General features: G+C 42.2%; 1 protein-coding gene across 2 annotated transcripts in view; it reads right to left on the bottom strand.

The window, feature by feature from the left end:
- Positions 1-16,048, bottom strand: part of TMCO1 (transmembrane and coiled-coil domains 1) — a 51,085-nt gene extending 35,037 nt beyond the window's left edge. The window contains exons 1-3 of one of the 2 annotated variants that reach the window (XM_025991277.2): positions 15,815-16,048; positions 14,738-14,815; positions 8,068-8,127 (exon numbers count right to left, since the gene is read on the bottom strand). In XM_025991277.2, the coding sequence (XP_025847062.1) occupies positions 8,068-8,127; positions 14,738-14,815; positions 15,815-15,884 (208 nt within the window). In that variant the 5' untranslated portion in view covers positions 15,885-16,048. The remainder of the gene's footprint in view (positions 1-8,067; positions 8,128-14,737; positions 14,816-15,814) is intronic. The other variant, XM_072759586.1, reaches the window with a different exon arrangement.
- Between the last annotated feature and the right edge of the window lie 5,501 nt (positions 16,049-21,549).

Raw genomic sequence — 21,549 nt, 5'->3', positions numbered from 1 at the left:
CCCCCATAAGGTCATGATCTAGCGTCACCTGCAAGTCTGATGTTTGCCTCTGCTTACTCTGCAGCACCATTTCCAATTCCTCCCATGAACCGTCACATTCCTGAAACACCAAACAATTCTAAGCTGCTATGTGAAGGTTTTCTCTAGACCCAGTGTCTTTGTTCATGAAGTTCTTTCTACTTGGGTGACCAACTGTCCCAGTTTTCCCAGGATTGTTCCCGTTTTAGCTCTGAAAACCACACATCACAAAAAACTACTCAGTCTCAACCAACTGGGATTTCTTCCTATAATGTTTTATCCTGACCCTATCTAACCCCTTCCTGGCTAGCTAGTACTCAACTTTTAAGCCTCAGTTCTTGGTTACCTCCTTTTCAAAATCTTGATTCCTTAGTCAATATTACTCTATAGAGCTTTCTTTTTTTTTTTTAATTTTATTTATTTATTCATGAGAGACAGAGAGAGAGAGAGACAGACAGACAGACAGACAGACAGGCAAAGGGAGAAGCAGGTTCCATGCAGAGAGCCCGATGTGGGACTCCATCCCGAGTCTCCAAGATCACATCCTGGGCTGAAGGTGGTGCTAAACCACTGAGCCACCCGGGTTGCCCTCTATAGAGCTTTCTAGAGTTATGAAGATATTCTGTATCTTTGCTGACAATAAAGTAAGTACTAATTACATGTGGCTCCCAAGCAAATAAAATGTGGCTAGTGTAACTGAGGAACTAAAATTTTAACTTCATTTAAACTTTAATTTAAAAAGTCAAATGTAGGGGATCCCTGGGTGGCTCAGCGGTTTGGTGCCTGCCTTCGACCCAGGGCCTGATCCTGGAGACCCGGGATGGAGTCCCACAACAGGCTTTCTGCATGGAGGCTGCTTCTTCCTCTGCCTGTGTTTCTGCCTCTCTCTGTGTGTCTCTCATGAATAAATGAATAAAATCTTAAAAAAGGAAGTTAAAAAAAATAAACTAAAAAGTCAAATGTAGCTCATGGCTGCTGTACTAGACAATGCAATCTTAAGACACTGGATTAGAATTCCTTTCTTTATGCTTCCAGAATATTCCTTGCACATCTTTATCATTATACTGAGTTTTTACATTCTCTTGTAATGATCTGTTTATATACCCATCAACCCAACCAGATGGCAACCTCTTGGAAAACAAGGAATCTCTAAGCCTTCTTCATCTCTGTATCCTCAGTACCTGGCAAGTAGTTAGTTGCTCAGTATTGTAGTATGTGCTCAGTTATCACTTCATGAATGATTCAGCAATATAATAAAAGCTGACCTGAAGATACAAAATACCAAAGATCCTTTTCTAGGGAGTAGTCCTTTACGATGAAGCTGGTAACCTGAATAGGCAGAAAAGGACAAAGAGCCTAGAAGTTGAGAGCAAACTAAGGTGACATAGTTTCTCTAAAGCTCTAACATTTTTTTCACTTATGTCCAAACAGAAACAATAACCGTAAGTATTATCAAGGTAGACTCTATGTATACATGGCTTAACAAGAATATAGCAGCACAGGTTTATGATACATACCCCAACAGTACCATGGTTCTTGAAGATTTGCAATTCAAATTGTTAATAATTACCTACCACACAAATAAAGTAGTTTTAGTTGGCTTCAAATAATTCATAAATAAGTTAATACTCACTTGATTTTTGAGAAGGTGAAAGATACAAATATCTTAGATGTTTGCTTTCACTCCTGCCTAGCTCTGGTAAATTCATAGCACAGCACTATGAGCTGCACAAGGTTCAGTTAGATGGGGCAGCAAAAGAAGCTAAGACTAATTCTCAGCATAGGCATTTTACTCATGGACAATTACAGCTGATCATGTCTGAGGCTACCTGAAAGGTGTATGTTACAGACTCGAGCGAGTTCACATTTCACCAGGGACCACGCCCGACAGAATAGAATCAAAAAGACAGTACACAAAAAGGTATAGTTGAGGGTGCCTGGGGGGCTGAGTGGTTGAGCATCTACCTTTGGTTCAGGTCATGATCCTGGGGTCCTGGGATCGAATCCCACATCAGGCTCCCTGTGAGGAGCCTGCTTCTCCCTCTGCCTGTGTCTCTGCCTCTCTCTCTGTCTCTCACGAGTAAATAAATAAAATCTTAGGAAAAAAAAAAGATGCCTCAAGAGAAAAGGGACAAAAAAGAAGAGACAGAACAAAGAAACAACAAACTAAACAAATATATTTAACAGGGAAACATTATACATGCAAAATTTCATCTGAAATGTACCTGATCTATATGTGGGTAGGAAATGCAAAGACACCTCAAGAAACATAAATATTATAAAAACAAAGAAGTTAATACTTAAATGTTCTCTCAGGACACCTGGGTGGTTCAGTGGTTGAGCATCTGCCTTTGGCTCAGGGCATGATCCCGGGGTCCTGGGATCAAGTCCCACATCAGGCTCCCTGTGAAGAGCCTGCTTCTCCCTCTGCCTGTGTCTCTGCCTCTTTCTCTGAGTCTCTCATGAATTAAAAAAAAAAAAAAATCTTCAAATGTTCTAGAAGATGTAACAGTCTTTAGAAATCCAAAAATGTCCATTTAAAAAAGAGTAAATCTGATCTAATGGAAGTGCTACCAACAGAGAAACAATTTCAGGTACTCCCCAAGTTATGAACAACAAACTTGCAAATCCCATAAACTATGTTGAAAATAATGCTTTTTAAAAAAATTTTTTTTAAATAATGCTTTTAAAAGAAGCTGCTTTTCCCTTAAAAAGAAATTGTGTTTCCCCAGGGGAATAACTCCAGAAAAAGTCACATTATCAGGTAAAATAAATGCAAGCAATTTACTCTGAAATGATAATGTAAACTGTTTATTAGCAGGGAATGAATATTTGAGCACTATGATTTATGAAATTATGAGAACAGTTTTTGGCTGAGATGATGGCAACAATGCCAGAGATTCTCATGCTTGAAATGTATAATTTCTAGTACCACAAACAGTTAAGAGTATATTGAAATAAGTACAAGTGTTTGGCTCTCTCTATTGCTCTGGGAGTAAGTTAGCACTTAACTGGTATCACTTAACTAGCATAAATCCTCTTAAGAGGTTGTCTCTTGGGCCCAGTAAGGTAAAGGAGTCACTGTCTCAGTCTGTGATTTCCATCCAGCTGTTATGTTACTTAAAGAACCACAGTTAGTGGGGTGCCTGGGTAGCTCAGTCAGTTGGATATTCGATTCAATTTTAGTTCAGGTTGTGGTCTCAGGGTCGTAGAATCCAGCCCCACATTTGCTCCATGCTCAACATGGAGCTTGCTTGTCCTTCTCCCTCCGCTTCTGCTCCTTACTTGCACATGCACACTCTCCCCCTCGCTCTTGAATGAATGAATAAATAAATAAAATCTTTAAAAAAGAAGAAGAACCAAAACTAGTGAGACACTCTTCTGAGGTAGAACCACCTCGGCATCTAGGAGTCCAAGGCTTCCAAGATTGTTGTGGTCCCCAGTCTCTTATTGTTATTTTGACATCAGAAAATGTCTGTTTGAAACCTCCCTTGAAGATCTAGAATTTAACGATGCTGAGTGCTAGAAGTAAATAGTATATGGCAGTTAGTATGCACTTGTGCTGTGGGAACTGTTCTTCACTTTACACCATCTGGAACCTTAAAATTTAATACAGGGGAAAATTATACCTCAATCCCTCCATTTGGAAGGAATTCTTTTTTTTTTTTTTAAAGATTTTATTTATTTATTCATGAGAGAGAGAGAGAGGCAGAGACACAGCCAGAGGGAGAAGCAGGCTCCATGCAGGGATCGACATGGGACTCGATCCCGGGACCCCAGGATCACACCCTGGGCCAAAGGCAGGTGCTTAAATCGCTAAGCCACCCAGGCTGCCCCTAGGAATTCTATAAACTCTCTTACTATAAGAAAGCTGAGGAAACTTGATGAAGAGAAGGAACTGGAAGTATGAAAAATATAAACATACATTTGTGTTTTAGAATGACTCATTATCCCAGATGACAGGCAAAATGAAAAATTTAAATTCTAAAAGGGAATACTCTATAAGGAGACTATATTTCTAGCAGCTATAGGAACCAACTAGTAGCAATGATGACATCTATTCTGACCACAGAACGAACAGATATCAAGCCAATTTTGAGGAACACTTCATCATTTACCTAGGTCAACAACTAGTGTCTTTTCTGTCAAAGAATGGAAATCAACACAGGAAGCAACTGGGTGGTCTCATTCAATCAACAGTTTGGGAGATGGAGAACACTTTCAAATAAGGAAGAGATGATCAAAATAACAGATGCCTCTCTCTAGATTCAAAGAGTTAGGTATCCCATCCCATCTACATTCTGAATTGTGTTGAATGGAAAGCCAATTAATAATATACCCTTGAAATTTCATGTAGATTTGGTAATGGAGAGGAAGCAAAATTTAAATTAAATGCCTGAAACAATCTTCTTTTATGGAAAATCCAAGTAGTATAGATAAAGGCCTAAAATGAGTATATAAATTCAGGGGCCCAAAATAAATTAAATTTTAAGAATTTCCTCCCATATCTACAAGTCACTAAGAAAAGAGATACCCACCCCCCTCAGTCAAGCTTCAGAATGCCTGCACTCCCTTCCCCAGCCAACTTCTGGGGATACTGGCCTATTACCATAGTCTTCATTGAGGGTCAGCCTTACAAAGATTCCTATCGCCCCTGCTCTGCCACTACTGACCCACTACTGACCCAAAAGGTAGTCAGTTCATAAGCTTTCTCATGACCTATGGTGTAAAGAGACGACCTGAGCCAACCAGAGTCCTTCTCTCGGAAATTTAAAACAGAAAATCTTGGCGACAGTAAATCAACTGACTGTCGAAGTACAAACAGAAAAATGATAATACAACACAATGGCTCTCAAACTTTAGTTTGTCTGAGAATATTGGGGAAGTTTGTTAAAATAGACTCCTGAGTCCCATATCCAGAGACTCTGATTCAGTAGTGTGGGAGGAAGACTCAGAACCTTTCACTCTTAACAAATATCTCAAAGCAATACTGATGTAGGGGGTCTAGAGAGCACATTGTGGGTAACATGTATATAGAAAGGACTGTAGGACACAAGCCAAACAAACTTAGGTGTAGGCAAAACCTAAATGCTAGAAAAACACTATAAAGTGGGGGAAGGTGAACAACAAAAAGAGAAAGAAGTATATATTAATAGTGCGGCCTCAGGAACACCTGGGCGGCTCAGGTGGTTAAGCATCTGACTCTTAATTTGGGCTCAGGTCATGATGCCAGGGTCGTGAGATGGAACTCCATGTTCGATTGGTTGAGCATCTACCTTTGGCTCAGGTCATGATCCCCGGGTTCTGGGATCCAGCCCTGAGTCAGGCTCCCTCCTCAGGAGGAGACTCCCTGCTGAGGAGGGAGCCTGCTTCTCCCTTTTCCTCTGCCTACCACCCACCCCCTGCCAGCTTGTGCTCTCTCTCTCAAATAAAAATAGATAGAATAATTAAAAAAAAAAAAAAAAAGAATGGGGAACCTAAGTGCTGCTTGGATGGCTCAGTCAGTTCAGCATCTGACTCTTAATTTCAGCTCAGGTCATGATGTCAGGGTAGTGAGACTGAGCCCCATGTCAGGCTCTGCACTCAGCAGGGAATCTGCTTGAGATTCTCTCCCTCCCCCTCTTGCACTCACTCTCTTTCTCTCTCTCAAATAATAAATCAAATAAATTTTTTTTTTAAATGGGAACCTAAAATCTTTGGTTCAAATGTAAGACATTCCAACTTCGAATTAATGGCTCTACTCAAGACCATTACCAAAGAGCTACACCTAGTAAAATCAGTGGCAATTTACCTAAGTTCAGGTTCTTGCCATTTTTGCACCTAGAATACTTAAAAAGTCTCATGACTTCGTACCTCCAGGATGATCCCTTCTCCTATTTATCTCCCAACTATTGCTAGAGTTGTCTTTCTTAAAATCTGATGTCAATCAATCCTGTTTAAATCCTTTAATGGGGGAACCCTGGGTGGCGCAGCGGTTTAGTGCCTGCCTTTGGCCCAGGGTGTAATCCTGGAGAACCGGGATCAAATCCCACGTCGGGCTCCCGGTGCATGGAGCCTGATTCTCCCTCTGCCTGTGTCTCTGCCTCTCTCTCTCTCTCGACTATCATAAATAAATAAATTAAAAAAAAATAAAGCTTTGCCTTAAAAAAAAAAAAATCCTTTAATGGTTATGGAAAGATGGAACGCCCTCTGAATACAAGTTAAATTCCTTACCTTAGTTTAATTTATAAAGATCTTTATAAACAGGCTCTACTTTCTTTTTTCTTTTTAAGATTTTTATTTATTTATTCATGAGAGACACAATGAGAGAGAGAAGCAGAGGGAGAAGCAGGCTCCACGCAAGGAGCCTGATGTGGGACTCAATCCTGGGACTCTAGGATCACGCCCTGGGCCGAAGGTAGGCACTAAACCGCTGAGCCACCCAGGAATCCCTACTTGTTTCCCTAGCCTTGTTTGTTTATACTTTACACATTACCTCCTTTTGTTTGTTATACTAAACTATTTTTAATTCTAGGTATATATCTTGCTACTTGATTCCTCTACACTTTTATATAAAATGTACAGAGCTTAAAATTAGATTCCAAAGTTGCAAATGACCCCCTTCTCTACCACTAACTTAATTCCATCTACCACTGGCTGAGGGCAAATATTTTAACTCAAGCTTCAATTTTCTCATCTATAAAAATGAAGTAACACTTCACTACTGCATACAATTAGTTGTTAAAAGAATTTAAAAACATGTAACGTGCTTACTTCAGTGTGTTGCAGATGGTAAGTGCTCAATAAGTTTTGACCACTATATTATTTATTTATATTTGTATTTAACTAATTTGCACTAAAGCTTCAAGATTCAACTAAAACATTAACGTTTCAAAGAAAACCTAATTCCCTAGCTTGGTTTAGCTCTCCTTTCTCTACTTTTTTTTTTTTTTTTAAGATTTTATTTATTTATTCATGAGAGACACACACAGAGAGAGAGGGGCAGAGACACAGGCAGAGGGAGAAGCAGGCTCCATGCAGGGAGCCTGATGTGGGACTTGATCCTGGGACTCCAGGACCAGGCCCTGGGCTGAAGACAGCGCTAAACCGCTGAATTACCTGGGCTGCCCCTTTCTCTACTTTTTTAACACTCAGAATATATCTTTATCATACCACGCTGGTCTGTTTTCCCTCTCTACAGACTTCCTAATAGAATTTTTTTCTACTTTGTTTCTCTAGTACATACAAGAACAACTGACACAGAGTAAATGCACAGTAGCATCCTACCACAAGACTAAATGAGTAGGCCATTTAAAAAGCACCAGGAACACGAAATTCAAAAGCCTTAATGAGAACAGGACAGTGGCATAGTTCAGCCCGGCAGAATTATCTCCTGGATATAATGGCAGCGATTTACGTAGAGACATAATTTCTGAACAAAACACACAGTCTCATTTTTTTCCTGATTTCAGAATCAGGAAGCATCATAAAGTAAAAATATAAATCCTATGTAATCATTTATAAATTGTCTTTTTGGAACAGAATTACATTCTGTAATTAAGTTCTAAATTACACTGAAAAACCAAAAGCATGTCATTACTTTCCAGATCAGATAAAAATTACTCAGCAACAAATTTCCTACCCCCTGGTGGATTTCCATCACCAGTCAATTCTCAGTAAGGAAGCCATGGCAACAATACAAGTAACTCAGACTTAACTGGAAATAATCATCTAAGATATGGGAAAAAAAATAAACTTCTATAAACTATGCCAAGATCCCTCAGCTAAGTTCAAAAGCCACAACTGTCAGCATCATTTTACTGAAACAGAATTTCAAAGCTAAGAGCAAAAAGTAGCAACTGCTTAAATTTACCTCACAAAATGGACAAGAGAGAATCAAGTAAGATAACATATGCAAGTGCTTTATAAACTACAAAATTATACAAACACGAATCACCACTGTTTACAATTTTATTATATTTTCATCACCTAATTTTTTTTCATTTTAATTTTCCAAATTTCCAAAATTTATTTTTTCTAAATTTTGTGCAGACCAATAATTCATCTTACCTATTTTCTTTTTTTGTTGTCGACCAGCTGACTCTGTTATTGTTTCCTTCTTCTTTTCCACTGTAAACAACACACAATAACACAGTAAAAATTAATTATGCATTATGCTAAAGAAATGAAGGATGCTTTATCATAGCTGAACCAATGAAAAAAAGCTCACATGAAAGTTACACATTGCCTTTGATTATGGTCATGAGCAAGTCAACTGATCTGCTCCCAACCTACTGACAAGAGAAGGCAAACAGCAATCCAAGACTAAAAAATCAACCAAACACCCAAAAAGGATTATATAAGGACACAATAACAATAACTAGTGAAACTAATAAGAACTAAGATGGCTTTTAGGCCATCAGCTAGGGTGATTGCCGTTGGTTGAGTCTAAGCAGTTTTCAAATTCTGCCCTCAGATAACTATGATTAATTACAGTTTCATTCTCGTATTCACTAAAGAAGGTAGGAATTCATTTATTCAGTTATTGGTGCCTAAGTAATTGGCATTGTTCTAGGTAGATAAAAAGATAAACACGATCCGTGCCCCCTAAAGAGTAATCTAGTGAGGTAGACAACTGAATAACAATTATGATACAGAAAACTGGCAAGACAGACATATGCACACGGTAAAGAGATCAAGACAGTCAAAAAAGCTAAAACCAGGGCACCTAGCTGGATCAGCCAGTGAAGCATGCAATTCTTGATCTCAGGATTCTGAGTTCAAGCCCCATGCTGGGCAGAGATTACTTAAAAACAAACAGAATAAGCTAAGACCAACTTCTTTGTATGCATTTCAACTAATACAATGACAGAATAAAAGTAACCTTTTGAAGAGGAATGATGTAATATATTTAATTTTATACTATCTTTGATCTATATACCTCTCATAGTCCACCTATAAATAAGCTAAGAATAGGTACGCCAAAAATTACCATTATTTAATGTATTTACATTCTTTGTTCTGTATATTATCTTAGTATATCTCCTTTACTAGCAAACAGTACAGTACATGCATTATTTCTAAAAGGTGTATTAGGGACGCCTGGGTGGCTCAACGGTTGAGAGTCTGCCTTCGGCTCAGGGCATGAACCCTGGGGTCCAGGATCGAGTCCTACATTGGGCTCCTTTCGGGGAACCTGCTTCTCCCTCTGCCTATGTCTCTGTGTCTCTCTCTCTCTCTGTATTGCTCATGAATAAGTAAATAAAATCGTTAAAAACAAATAAAAGGTGCATTAAAGAAAACTGGCAGGTAAATTATGCTACCTGAATCCTAAAATTGGTATTACCCCTCTAACAAAGAGAAGTAAAATTTGATTTGACTCCAGTATTGCAAGTGAAAATGTAAAGTGCTGACTAAAATAAAATGTGTATGTGTGTGGTGTGAATATACGCACTCGTATCTAAGTACAGTTACTCTTTTATGTAAATAAGAAAATAAAGCCTGACATACACATGAGGGAGAAAGATTTACACTGAACTTACTAGTATGAGATCATAAAAGGAAATTAAGTCAAATTCTACAAGATGTTATACAAATAACATTTAAAAAGACAAAATGACAAAATGGACAGAAAACATTGAATGTTTTACTCTATCATAACCAGAGAAACAAAAAAATATTTCTTCCCCCCACCAGAAGTCCCATAACTACTTAGCACTTAACCATAATTGCATAAAATAAAAAGGAGAAGACCAAGAAGGTGAGAGAAACATAGATGGTACTATGAATATTTACCTGGTCTTATGGTGGACTGGACTGAGGCTAGATAAATCTGTTCTGAGGAGACATTTATGAATAAAGTAGAGCCCCAAAGAAGGAGAGTTGACTCTGTCTGAAAGATTAAACAAGGTTTTGAGAGCTAAAGAATGAATAGGAATTTATAAGACAGAAAGAGAAGGGAAAGTTATTCCAGGTAGAGGGAACAGCAGATACAAAGGCCTGGACCCACAGTAGGATAAAGCAAGACTAGTCCAATGGATGGAAAAGAAGGCCTGAGTGGCTACAGAATAGAGCAAGGAATAACACGACACAGGATGTAGTTGGAGGAGAAGGGAAGAGGAACCAGACCGTGCTAGACCTTCCAAGCCCCACTTTTAACCTAAAAGCAACAAGGAAAAACTGAGTATCTTGAGAAGGGCAAGTACCATGATAAGATTTGTGTCTTGAAAAATTACTTTGGATGTACTGTAAGGAATAAATTTGAGTGGCTGCAGGGAAACCAATGAGGAGGCCATTGCAGTAGATCACATGCGGTAGATGCCCATGACAGAAGGGTGCCTGTGTGGCTCAATTGGTTAGGCATCTGCCTTCGGCTTGGGTCATGATCCCGGAGTCCTGGGACTGGGCGCCATGTCAGGCTTTCCGCTCAGCGGGAAGCCAGCTTCTCCCCGTGCCCCTCACTCTGCTCATATTCTCTCTCACAGACACACTCTCTCTCAAATAAATAAAATCTTTAAAAAATCTTAAAAAAAACATGACAGAAGTTTAGATTAGGTGCTGGTAGCAGAACTGGAAGGATGTGGAGAGACTGCAAACTTTCCCGGAGGAGAACAGTAAGAGGGCTTGAGAGTGGACTGCACATACAGGGTGAGAGAAGAAGGTTCAAATCAGCAAGTATTTATTACACATTTACTAAGTGCCAGTCGTTGTTCTAGGCGCTAGGATTTATCAGAGCAACAACAAAAACGTTGTCCTAGTGAAGCTTTAGTTTTAGCAGGTGGAGATAAACAATAAACCATAACACAATAGATCGTATATTAGAAAGGGATGAGATGGGCAGCCTGGGTGGCTCAGCGGTTTAGTGCTGCCTTCAGCCCAGGGCGTGATCCTGGAGACCTGGGATCGAGTCCCATGTCAGGCTCCCTGCATGGAGCCTGCTTCTCCCTCTGCCTGTGTCTCTGCCTCTCTCCATTCTGTGTATTCTCATTAATAAATAAATAAAATCTTTTTTTTAATTTTTATTTATTTATGATAGTCATGCAGAGAGAGAGAGAGGCAGAAACACAGAAAGAGTGAGAAGCAGGCTCCATGCACCGGGAGCCCGACGTGGGACTCGATCCCGGGTCTCCAGGATTGCGCCCTGGGCCAAAGGCAGGCGCCAAACTGCTGCGTCACCCAGGGATCCCTAAATAAATAAAATCTTTAAAAAAAAAAAAGTGGGGGGGACAAGAGCCATGCGGGGTGGGGGACAGGGGGAAGAGCAGGTATGGAAGATCAGGACCAGTAGTAGAGGAGATGAGCAGGCTATTTTATTTTTTTTTTAAGATTTTAAAAATTTATACATTCATGATAGACACAGAGAGAGGGTCAGAGAGAGAGAGGCAGAGGGAGAAGCAGGCTCCATGCCAGGAGCCCAACATGGGACTCAGTCCCAGGGCTCCAGGACCGCGCTCTGGCCCAAAGATAGGCGCTAAACTGCTGAGCCACCCAGGGATCCATGGGCTGCAATTTTAAACAACGTAGTTACGTTAAGATTTAGAAAGGTTGGGGCCCCTGGGTGGCTCAGCGGTTGAGCATCTGTCTTCAGCCCCGGGCATGATCTCAGAATCCAGGATCAAGTCCCACATTGGGCTTCCTGCATGGAGCCTGTTTCTCCCTCTGCCTATGTCTGTGCCTCTCTCTCTGTGTCTCTCATGAATAAATAAAATCTTAAAAAAAAAGAAAAAAGAAAGAACTTAGAAAAGTAAACTTTGAATGAAGATTTGAAGAAAATATAAGGGTCAGCGAGGCAGATATCATAGAGAACATTCCAGGCAGAAGGAACAGCCAGTAGAAAGGTCTTGGCACAGGAGTGTGCCTGATGCACAATGGGGAATAGCAGGCAGTTCGTGTCGTTGAAGCAGAGTGTGTGAGAAGGGAAAGAATATCGGAATAGTACAAGGGGAAGCTCTGCAAGCCACTCTAAGGACTTTGGCTGTTCCTTTAGTGAAAATGGGACACCATGACAGGGTTATGAGCAGAGATGGGACATGATCTAATAGACTTTAAAATGAATTATTCTAGGGGTGACTGGGTGGCTTAGTCAGTTGAGCATCCAACTCTGGATCTCAGCTCAGGTCTTGATCTCAGGGTTCTGAGTTCACGTCCTGCACTGGGCTCCACACTGGATATGGAGTTTACTTAAAAAAAAAAAAAAAAAAAGGATTATTATGGCTGTTATATTGGCAGCAGACTGTAGGGAAACAGGAACATTTGTTGGAGACTGCTGTAATAATACATGCAAAGGATGAAGGTCATTATCAATGGAGGTAATGGAAAGTGGTCAGACTGGATATGTCTAAAGGCAACCCAAAAGTATTAGACGTGGGGGGTGAGAGAAGAGTTCAAGATAACTGCACAAGGATTATGGCTTGAGCAAGTAGAAGGATAGATTTGCCATTGGCCAAGATTGTGAAAGCTATAAATGAAGCAGGTTCAGAAGTGAGGAAAAAGTATTCAATTTGGACATGCTGGGTTTGAAATGCATCTTAGACATTACAGTGTAATTGACAAATTGATATATGAATCTTTTGAGTATAGCTGACGCATGATGCTAATTTCAGGTGTACAACATGGGGATTCAACCTCTCTACACATCACGCGAGGCTCACCACAAGGGTAGCTACCATCTGTCACCACACAATGCTATTACAAGGATATGTGGATCTTTTTTTTAAGATTTTATTTATTTATTTGAGAGGGGGAGAGAGAGAGAGAACAAGCGAGAACACAGGAAAGGGGGAGGGAGAGGCAGATACCCTGCTGAGCAGGGAGCCCACTGAGAGGCTCCATCCCAGGACGCTGGCATCATGACCCGAGATGAAGGCAGACACCCAACCGACTGAGCCACCTAGCCACCCCAAGGATATATAGATCTTGCATTAAGGAGAGAGAGCTAGCGACATAAATTTGGGAGTTACTACCAAATAGAGCACGTGATTGAATTTACCAAGGGAGTAAGTGTAGGGGATAAAAACAAGTTTGGGGTGCCCAACAAGAGGTTGAGAAGAGGAACCAACAAGGAAATTGCAAAAGAATGACTGGCAAGGGGTACCTGGGTGGCTCAGGTCCTGATCTCAGGGTCCTGGGATCAACCCCGGCTTTGAATCCTGTGCTGGGCACAGAGCCTGCTTAAGATTCTCTCTCCGACTCCCTCTGCCTCTCCCCAGCCCCACCCCCACCTAAAATGACCTGCAAGATAAGAGCAAAAGCAAGAGAGTGTGGTGTCTGGAAAGCGAAGAAAGTGTATCAGGGTTTCTGGCTTGCACTATCAGAAGCAGGGAGGTACCATTTGTCACAAACAGAAATACTGGAAGAGGACCACATTAGTGAAAGGAACAGAAATGTGCTTGGTTTTTACTATGTTGAGGTGCATTATCCACACTGAATAAATCAAGGAATGGTAAACTATAATTTTAAAAGTCTGGGTTTGGTTTCTAAGCCTTTGTTCTGCAACATTAGTATGTCATTTAACCCTTCTGAGCCTCAGTCTTCTTTTCTATAAACAGAGAATAACAGGGCAGCCCGGGTGGCGCAGCGGTTTAGCGCCGCCTGCAGCCCAGAGCGTGATCCTGGAGACCTGGGATCGGGTCCCACGTCGGGCTCTCTGTATGGTGCCTGCTTCTCCCTCTGCCTGTCTCTCTCTCTCTCTCTCTCTCTCTGAATAAATAAAAATTTAAATAAATCTTAAAAAAAAAAAAAAGAGAGGATAACATTTATACAAGTAACCACAAATGGTTGCTACGTGAGTCAAGAGAGATATTGTAAGGAAGAAAACTTTAAACTCTTATGAGGACATACAGACATGTCACAGAATACAGTCAGAAGAATCTTTAAAATACAAAAGTTATATTTAATCTTTTTAAGGTGGAAAAAAAAACGCAGTGAAAGCCACATCAAGCCTACAAGGAACCACTCATATTATACCTCGAGCAGCCGCCTCAAGCTGTGTCCTGTGGAATTCCTGCTTTATTTCAAAGACCATAAACTCTACTTGTTATTAACCTTTTCCTCAAACTTTCCTTCAGCCTCCTCACGTAACTGAAACTTGCCTTATCCCTCAAGACACCACTTACCTTGATACTAACAATAACGACTTGTCTCTCCAAATACATATTCTCGCTACATTTTCCATATTCTTGCACATATCCTATCTTCTTCACCTGGAGTTCCTTCCCTCAGCTCATTCTCTTTTTAAAATATTTTATTTATTTATTCATGAGACACAGAGAGAGGGACAGGCATAGGCAGAGGGAGAAGCAGGCTCCATGCAGGGAGCTCATGTGGGATTCAATCCCAGGACCCCGGGATCTCGCCCTGGACGGAAGGCAGATGCCCAACCACTGAGCCACCCAGGTGCCCCTCAGCTCATTCTCCATCCAAGGACTGCAAGGCCATCTGCATCCCAGAGGCCTCCACGGCCCCTCACAATGGAATGGATCTCTTCTTCAGAACACATGAACTAGTACTTCTCAGATCCTGTGCTCTACACCCACGTGTATTAAATATTCTGCATCAAATATCCAACCTTACATCCATCTCCACACAGCCTTCGGTTCAAATTGGATGCGTCTTTGTATTACCAGATACACCTTTATTTTTGTATCTGTCCTCGGTGCTCCTGAAACATTTACTGTCAACAGCAGCCAGGAACCCAACGGGCTGAAACTGTATCCAAAATGATGTTGCCATCCATACTCACACTTTTTACTCTGTTTCTCCACTTCTGCTTTGAGTCTCTTGTACTTATCTGTCCTGTAAACCAGGACCCACGTTATACCTGAAATATGAAAGAAAAAAAAAAGCAACATGCTAATTTCTCTATTAGAAATGTCTGTGTTGGGGGGGGTGGGGCAGCCCTGGTGGTCCAGTGGTTTAGCACCTGCCTTCAGCCCAGGGCCCGATCCTGGAGACCCAGGATTGAGTCCCATGTTGGGCTCCCTGCATGGAGCCTGCTTCTCCCTCTATTTTTTTTTTTTTTTATGATAGTCACACACACACACACACAGAGAGAGGCAGAGACACAGGCAGAGGGAGAAGCAGGCTCCATGCATCGGGAGCCGGACGTGGGACTCGATTCCGGGTCTCCAGGTTCATGTCCTGGGCCAAAGGCAGGCGCCCAACCGCTGAGCCACCCAGGCAAAAATAGGAATGCCTGGGTGGCTCAGCAGTTGGGCGCCTGCCTTTGGCCCAGGGCATGAACCTGGAGACCCGGGATCGAGTCCCACATCGGGCTCCCTGCAGGGAGCCTGCCTCTCCCTCTATGTCTCTGCCTCTCTCTCTGTCTCTCATGAATAAATAAATACAATCTTAATAAATAAATAAATAAATAAAATAAAAATAGAAAAATAATAATAATTTAAAAAAAACGTCTGTAATGGGCACAACAAACTGGGACTAGTGCTGCCTGTGGGGGTAACGAGGGATCTCAGCTTTTTGCTTTGTATTTACCAGTCGTTAACGTTGCTTTTTATTTTTTTTTAAGTTCTATTTTTTTCGTTAACGTTTCTTAAACGTTAAGACGGACTCTTCAACCAAAAAAAATAACGGAGGCGTCTCCCCAAACACGCAGAGCGAAACCGACCCCAGGCCTAGACCGGATTCCACGCCGCCCCCGCCCGCCCCCGATCCCGAGCTCTCCGCATCCCAACCCCAAGCAAGCAAGGCTGGCGGCCGCTCCCTTGGGCGGCGCGAGGGTCCCCAGGCCGAGGATGCTGCTCCGGGCCGGGGGGGGGGGGGGGGGGGCGCCATCAAACGTCAGAGAAGCAGCCGCTCTCACCCTCAGCCAGAAGAGCGGTGCACACGGAGATAAAAACGATGAGCAGCGTATCCGCGAACATGGTGCTCATCTTCGCACTTCCCCTCCTGCACTCCCACCCGCCAGGGGGGAAGCGGTCTCGAGAGCCCGCGAAAAATGAGACCACGACGACCACTTCCCTGGCTCTCCGGACCACCCAGCAGCGCTCTGACAGCCGGAGACCCACTTCCGCTTCCGGGGCACCCCGGCGCCGGAAGCGCTCTTTCCGGAGCGTTGCGTGGCCGTGTGAATCAGAGTAGGGCGGGGCGAGGCTGGCGCTAAGGCACAATCTCGCGAGAGCTGGGGCTTGAACTTCCGGGACGCAATGGCGGCGGCGGCGGCCGCTGCAGCGGTGGGCCTGGGCCTGCCGGCCCCTGCTCGCGGGGCTTCTAGGCGCCGTGTTTCTCTCCGGACTCCCGTTGGTGCGGCCTCGTCCGCGGCTTTTGCCTCAGCCCCACCTCTGAGGCCGTTTAGGTAGCTCGCGGAACTCCTGCGGTAGATGCGAGGCCCCGGCTTTGGAGCTGGGGACGCGAAAATGAGTGTTAGTCGTGGCTGCTGGCTTCGAGGAACCCCCGTCCTAGCCGAGGAGAGAGACTTGTGCACGCGGTGTGATTAGGGTTGTAATAGAGGTATGACCAGGGTGCCGCCGCGGCGAGCCAGTCGGGGGGCGCGGGGCCCGAGGAGGCCGCGACAGGAGCCCAGGCAGCGCCCGGGGGAGTCGGGGCGCTGTGCGGGGCGGAGGGGCCTTTGCAGGCAGAGAGGCGGCGGCCGGGGAGTGTGTGGCGTGTCGCCGGGCGGGGGGGCGGGGGGGCCTGGAGAAGGGGATGTGAACCCGCCCGCCCGCGGTGCTTGCAGGTAGATGAGCCTCCGCCGGCTGCGCAGAAGGAAGCCGAGGGAGGTACCAGCCCGAGTCCGGGAGCGGGCGTCTCCTCCGGCCCGAGCAGTCGGCGCTCGCATCCCGACAGTTTCCCCGCCAGAAGGAGCACCCCGTTTTCGCCGTCTCCCCCGTTTGCCAGCAAAACCCCAGAAATCCCGAGTTCGCGGGAAGGCCCGGGTTCATCAATGCCGACGACTCGAAATTCAAGTTTTAAGATGCTGTAGAGATGAAACACGGTGTCTTTAGAAGCTTGGTTTCAGCCTGCGTTGAGGCGTGCAGGTGTCTGAGGCTGATTCTGTTTTGTGCGTCTGTGTGTTCATGAAAATCTGGAAAGCCGGCCGAGCCGTGGTCTCCCCCCTTGACGTGTGCTTCCTATCGTTGGTTCCTTTTTTTCTTGAACTCCAGTGTACTTAACACCGTATGTTAATATACTGTTATATTAGCATATTGTAATATGCTATTGTAATATGCGGTATAGCTTACTGTTCTATTAGTATATTAGTAATATTAGTATATTTATTAGTAATTAGTAATATATTAGTTCTATGGTATATTCTATTAGTTCTATTAGTATATTAGTAATATACTGTTATGTTACTCTATAGCGCTGCTTTTGGCCTTTCTTAGTTTTATGTGCATTTCTTGTCTCTTTTATTGAGCCTTAGCGTCAGGGAGCTTGTCTCATTTTAACAATGAATTTTTTTCCTGTGTGTCAGGAACAGCGGTAGGCACCGTAGGGTCAGAGAGGGTGACTAAAATATTAAGGTTCTCCTTGGATGTTGTTATACGTTATTAAAAGGTATAATTAAGGTATTCGCAAAGTGTTATAGGAGCATCGATGAGGGCAAGAGTGGTTCCTCTCTTGATGGAGTTGGTGAGAAGGCTTCACAATTGAGCAAGATCACTAACGACTAAAAGTTAGGGCAGAGTAGGGTTTTTTCCAGCTCCGTATCACTCATGGTAAATATTGAAGCACAAGAAGAGCCTGACTTCTTTTTATTTATTTTTATTTTTATTTATTTATGATAGTCACACAGAGAGAGAGAGAGGCAGAGACATAGGCAGAGGGAGAAGTAGGCTCCATGTACTGGGAGCCCGACGTGGGATTCGATCCCGGGTCTCCAGGATCGCGCCCTGGGCCAAAGGCAGGCGCCAAACTGCTGCGCCACCCAGGGATCCCCTTCTTTTTATTTTTTTAAGTACAGTTGACAACACAATGTTACATTAGTTTCTGATGCACAAGGTAGTGATTCCACTACTCTGTTGTACTAAGCACAAATGTAGCTACCCTCTGTCCAGAAGAGCATGACCTGCTTTGTTTTTTTTTTTTAAGATTTTATTTATTTATTCATGAGAGACACACCGACACAGGCAGAGGGAGAAGCAGGCCCCATGCAGGGAGCCCGACGTGGGACTCCAGGATCAGGCCCTGGGCGGAAGGCAGACGCTCAACCGCTGAGCCACCCAGGCATCCCTCAGACCTGGTTTTCAATTCTAGCTTTGCCACTTAATTGACCCCTGTCCTTAAGCATCTTATTTTATTTAGTCCTTAAGCCTGACCTTCCTTATTTGCAAAATGTTAACACAGCTGCATAAAACTTAAGAAGTTTTTTTTTTTTTTTTTTTAAGATTTATTTATTCATGAGAGACACATAGAGAGAGACAGAGACACAGGCAGAGGGAGAAGCTGGCTCCCTGCAGGGAGCCCAATGCAGGACTCAATCCCAGGACTCCAGGATCACTCTCTGAGCCAAAGGCAGACACGTAACTGCTGAGCCACCCAGACGTCCCAAACTTAAGTTTAAATGACAAACAGTATATTATATTATAAAGTATTTAAAGCTGTGCCTGGCCCAGTTGATCAAATTCAACATGCTTTTGATTGTAAGGTGAAACATTATTTTATATACTACTAAAAAAAGAAAATAAACAACTAGTAAAACCGCGACACACCATTGATTGTAAATTGCATCCCATTCAGAAGCGTTAAAATGTGGGGGGGGAAAGTCACAATCAAGCAAAACAGTAATGAGGAATTTCAATTATTCCTATGTAAAAGTTGACTACAGAACTGTGGGATGCGAGGATAACACTCCTTCTCTTGGGCAACAACATTATGACCCTATTCCCCACATTGAAGAATAGTGCTGGAGGCAAGTTAAAACAATGTTTTCTACATTCTGCTAGATTCCCTTATCATATTTCCAAGTTTTCTAAGCCTTTACTTGTACTAATTTTTGGATTTCAAAGGTTTTCCCCACGAGGACCACCATTTCAGAGTTTACCATCTTGCTCCAATCTCTATGCCTTTTACAAGGCTTTTGACCTGGGACTTCCTTTTACTGTTCCTTTGGGTGGGATTCACTATTTCATGTCCCCACATCTTTCTCCTGTCTTTAGTTTATACTTTATGTTGTGGTACTTCAAGTAACTTGTGGAAGGTAAATGAGAGCTAACCCTCAGTGTACTTACTAGAAATATTAGTAACAATACTGTTTGTAAATAAATATTTAGTGCTAGGCTAGACATCATAAAAGATTATGAGCGAAATTAAACCCCTGCTTATAACTGAGATGAACATATATGGGCAACTTCTCTGAGTCTCACTTTAAAGTTGTAGAGATAAAAGTCCCTACCTTCCAGAAAACTGCTTTGAGATTTATATAGAATTGAGAGCAAACTTGTGGAGTCAGACTACTTATCACTCCACCAGATGTATAAATTTTAAGCAAATTCTTTCACTGTACTGTGCCTTGGCTCCTTAAATATACAATGGCATAATAATAATAGTGCCTAAGTCCAAAGGGCCTTATTTTTTTTAAGATTTTATTTATTTATTTTAGAGAGCATGAGTGGCAGGAGAGGTAGAAGGAGAGGAAAGAGAATCCCAAGCAGACTCCTTGCTGAAGTGCAGAACTGGATGCAGGGCTTGATCCCATGACCCTGAGATCGCAACCTAAGCCGCTGAGCTACCCAGGTTTTACCTTTTTAAGGATTATGTGAGTAAAGTGATCAAAACAGTACTAGGCTCATAAATGGCACATTAAGTGTTAACTGTTATTGGTTCTGTTAAACCACTTAGCACATAATCTTTGAACTATTTTTTTTTTCACACTATCCATTTTCTCTGGAATCTTGTTCTACACAAAAACTTCAGTTACCATCTATCTACTGATGATCCGTAAAGTAGTAACTGTAGTCTGTTTCTTCCCTGATTTTCAGACCTAATATCTAACTGCCAAGTGGGCATTTATATTTGGAGAAGCCAGACAAAACCCATCCATTTCTTTAACCCAAACTCCAATCTTCCCTTCTTCCCTTCTTCTAATAAGTAGCACCATCATGTACCTCGTCTTTCAACCCAGAAAACAAGAATTATCCTCTAACTCCCTCTTCTTTATCCTACACATTCTAACCACCAAAAGTGATAAATTCTCCCTGCTTCATTTCTCTTTTTTTCCCACATCTTTCAACTCTTGCTACACTTTAACTTAACTGATTTTACCATCGTTTTCCTTTGCATTACAGCCTTCTAACTGATTGGTCTCCAGTTGCACAATCACCTGTTCCCTCCAAGCCATTCTTTTATGCAGCCAACAGTGATCTTTCTCAAATACAAAGAATTTTTCCCCCAATAAACTGGTAGGACTATATAAAGACCTTCAGAAACTAGCAGTGAAAAGATTACGAGGACCGTTCCCAAAATATACTTTTTTTTTTAATTAAAATATTTTACTTATTTATTCATGAGACATAGAGACACAGGCAGAGACACAGGCAGAGGGAGAAGCAGGCTCCATGTAGGGAGCCCGATGTGGAACTCGATCCTGGGTCTCCAGGATCAGGCCCTGGGCTGAAGGTGGCACTAAACTGCTGAGCCACCCAGGGTGCCCCCAAAATATACTTTAAAACAAATGCTAAAGTGAAATGTAAGTTTATTGTCTTGGAATATTTTATTTTTTCAAATAATTTTCACTCTGTGAGTGTCCCAAGTATGTGTTTGTCTTTTGGGTAATCCAGCACAATGTTTGAGGACAGAGACTGGGTCTTGTTTATTTTTGCATCTCCAGCTTTTGGAACATGGCCTGGCACAGAGAAGCTTCCCAATATGGAACAAATGAATAAATGATACTGTTGAGAGAGAGGACAGTAGGTTGGACAAATATCTTGGAGGAACCAGGAATTTTAGCTGGACCTTGAGGAAAAAGTGAAATTAGGAGGTGGGAGAAGCAGTGATCAAAAGCATTGAATTGGCAATGAGAAAGAGAGGACATCATAGCTTGTATGTAGTTAAAACAACTAATAGGTGTGAAGAGGCTATATGTTTAATAGGAATAGAATTGACTAGGTAAAGTGACTATTACATCTGTAAGAGATACATGTCTGACCTTTAGGAGATCCGTAAATCTGATTCCATAGACAGAACCTTGTATGTGCATTTTTTTTCCTGAATCAGATTTATAGTTTTTATCGAATTCTCAAAGGAGTTTATAAACCAATAAATACTAAGATTTATGTTGTATATTTGAAAGACTGATAAGAAGTCTTAAGCTTGATGCTGTAACCAGTTAGTGTTCAAGAATTATTTACTACAGTACTCCTTAGGAGCAGAAAGGAGGAAACGAGAACCTAATATCTGGACATAGAGCCTGAAGATTGGGACTTTTGACATTATATGCGAATTTTGCATTAAGGGACTAAAGTTTCTAGTGACCAGAGAACTGTAATTCAGAACTACTTCTTTCAGTTGACAAATAGTTGGGCCATCAAATTGGAAAGGAAAAGTTAAAATTAATCTGTTTGCAGATGACATGATCTTATATATAGAAAACCCTGAAGA

Source organism: Vulpes vulpes, chromosome 5 (genome assembly GCF_048418805.1).
Source record: "Vulpes vulpes isolate BD-2025 chromosome 5, VulVul3, whole genome shotgun sequence".
Lineage (NCBI taxonomy): Eukaryota > Metazoa > Chordata > Mammalia > Carnivora > Canidae > Vulpes > Vulpes vulpes.
This window is presented reverse-complemented; position numbering and strand designations above follow the sequence as displayed.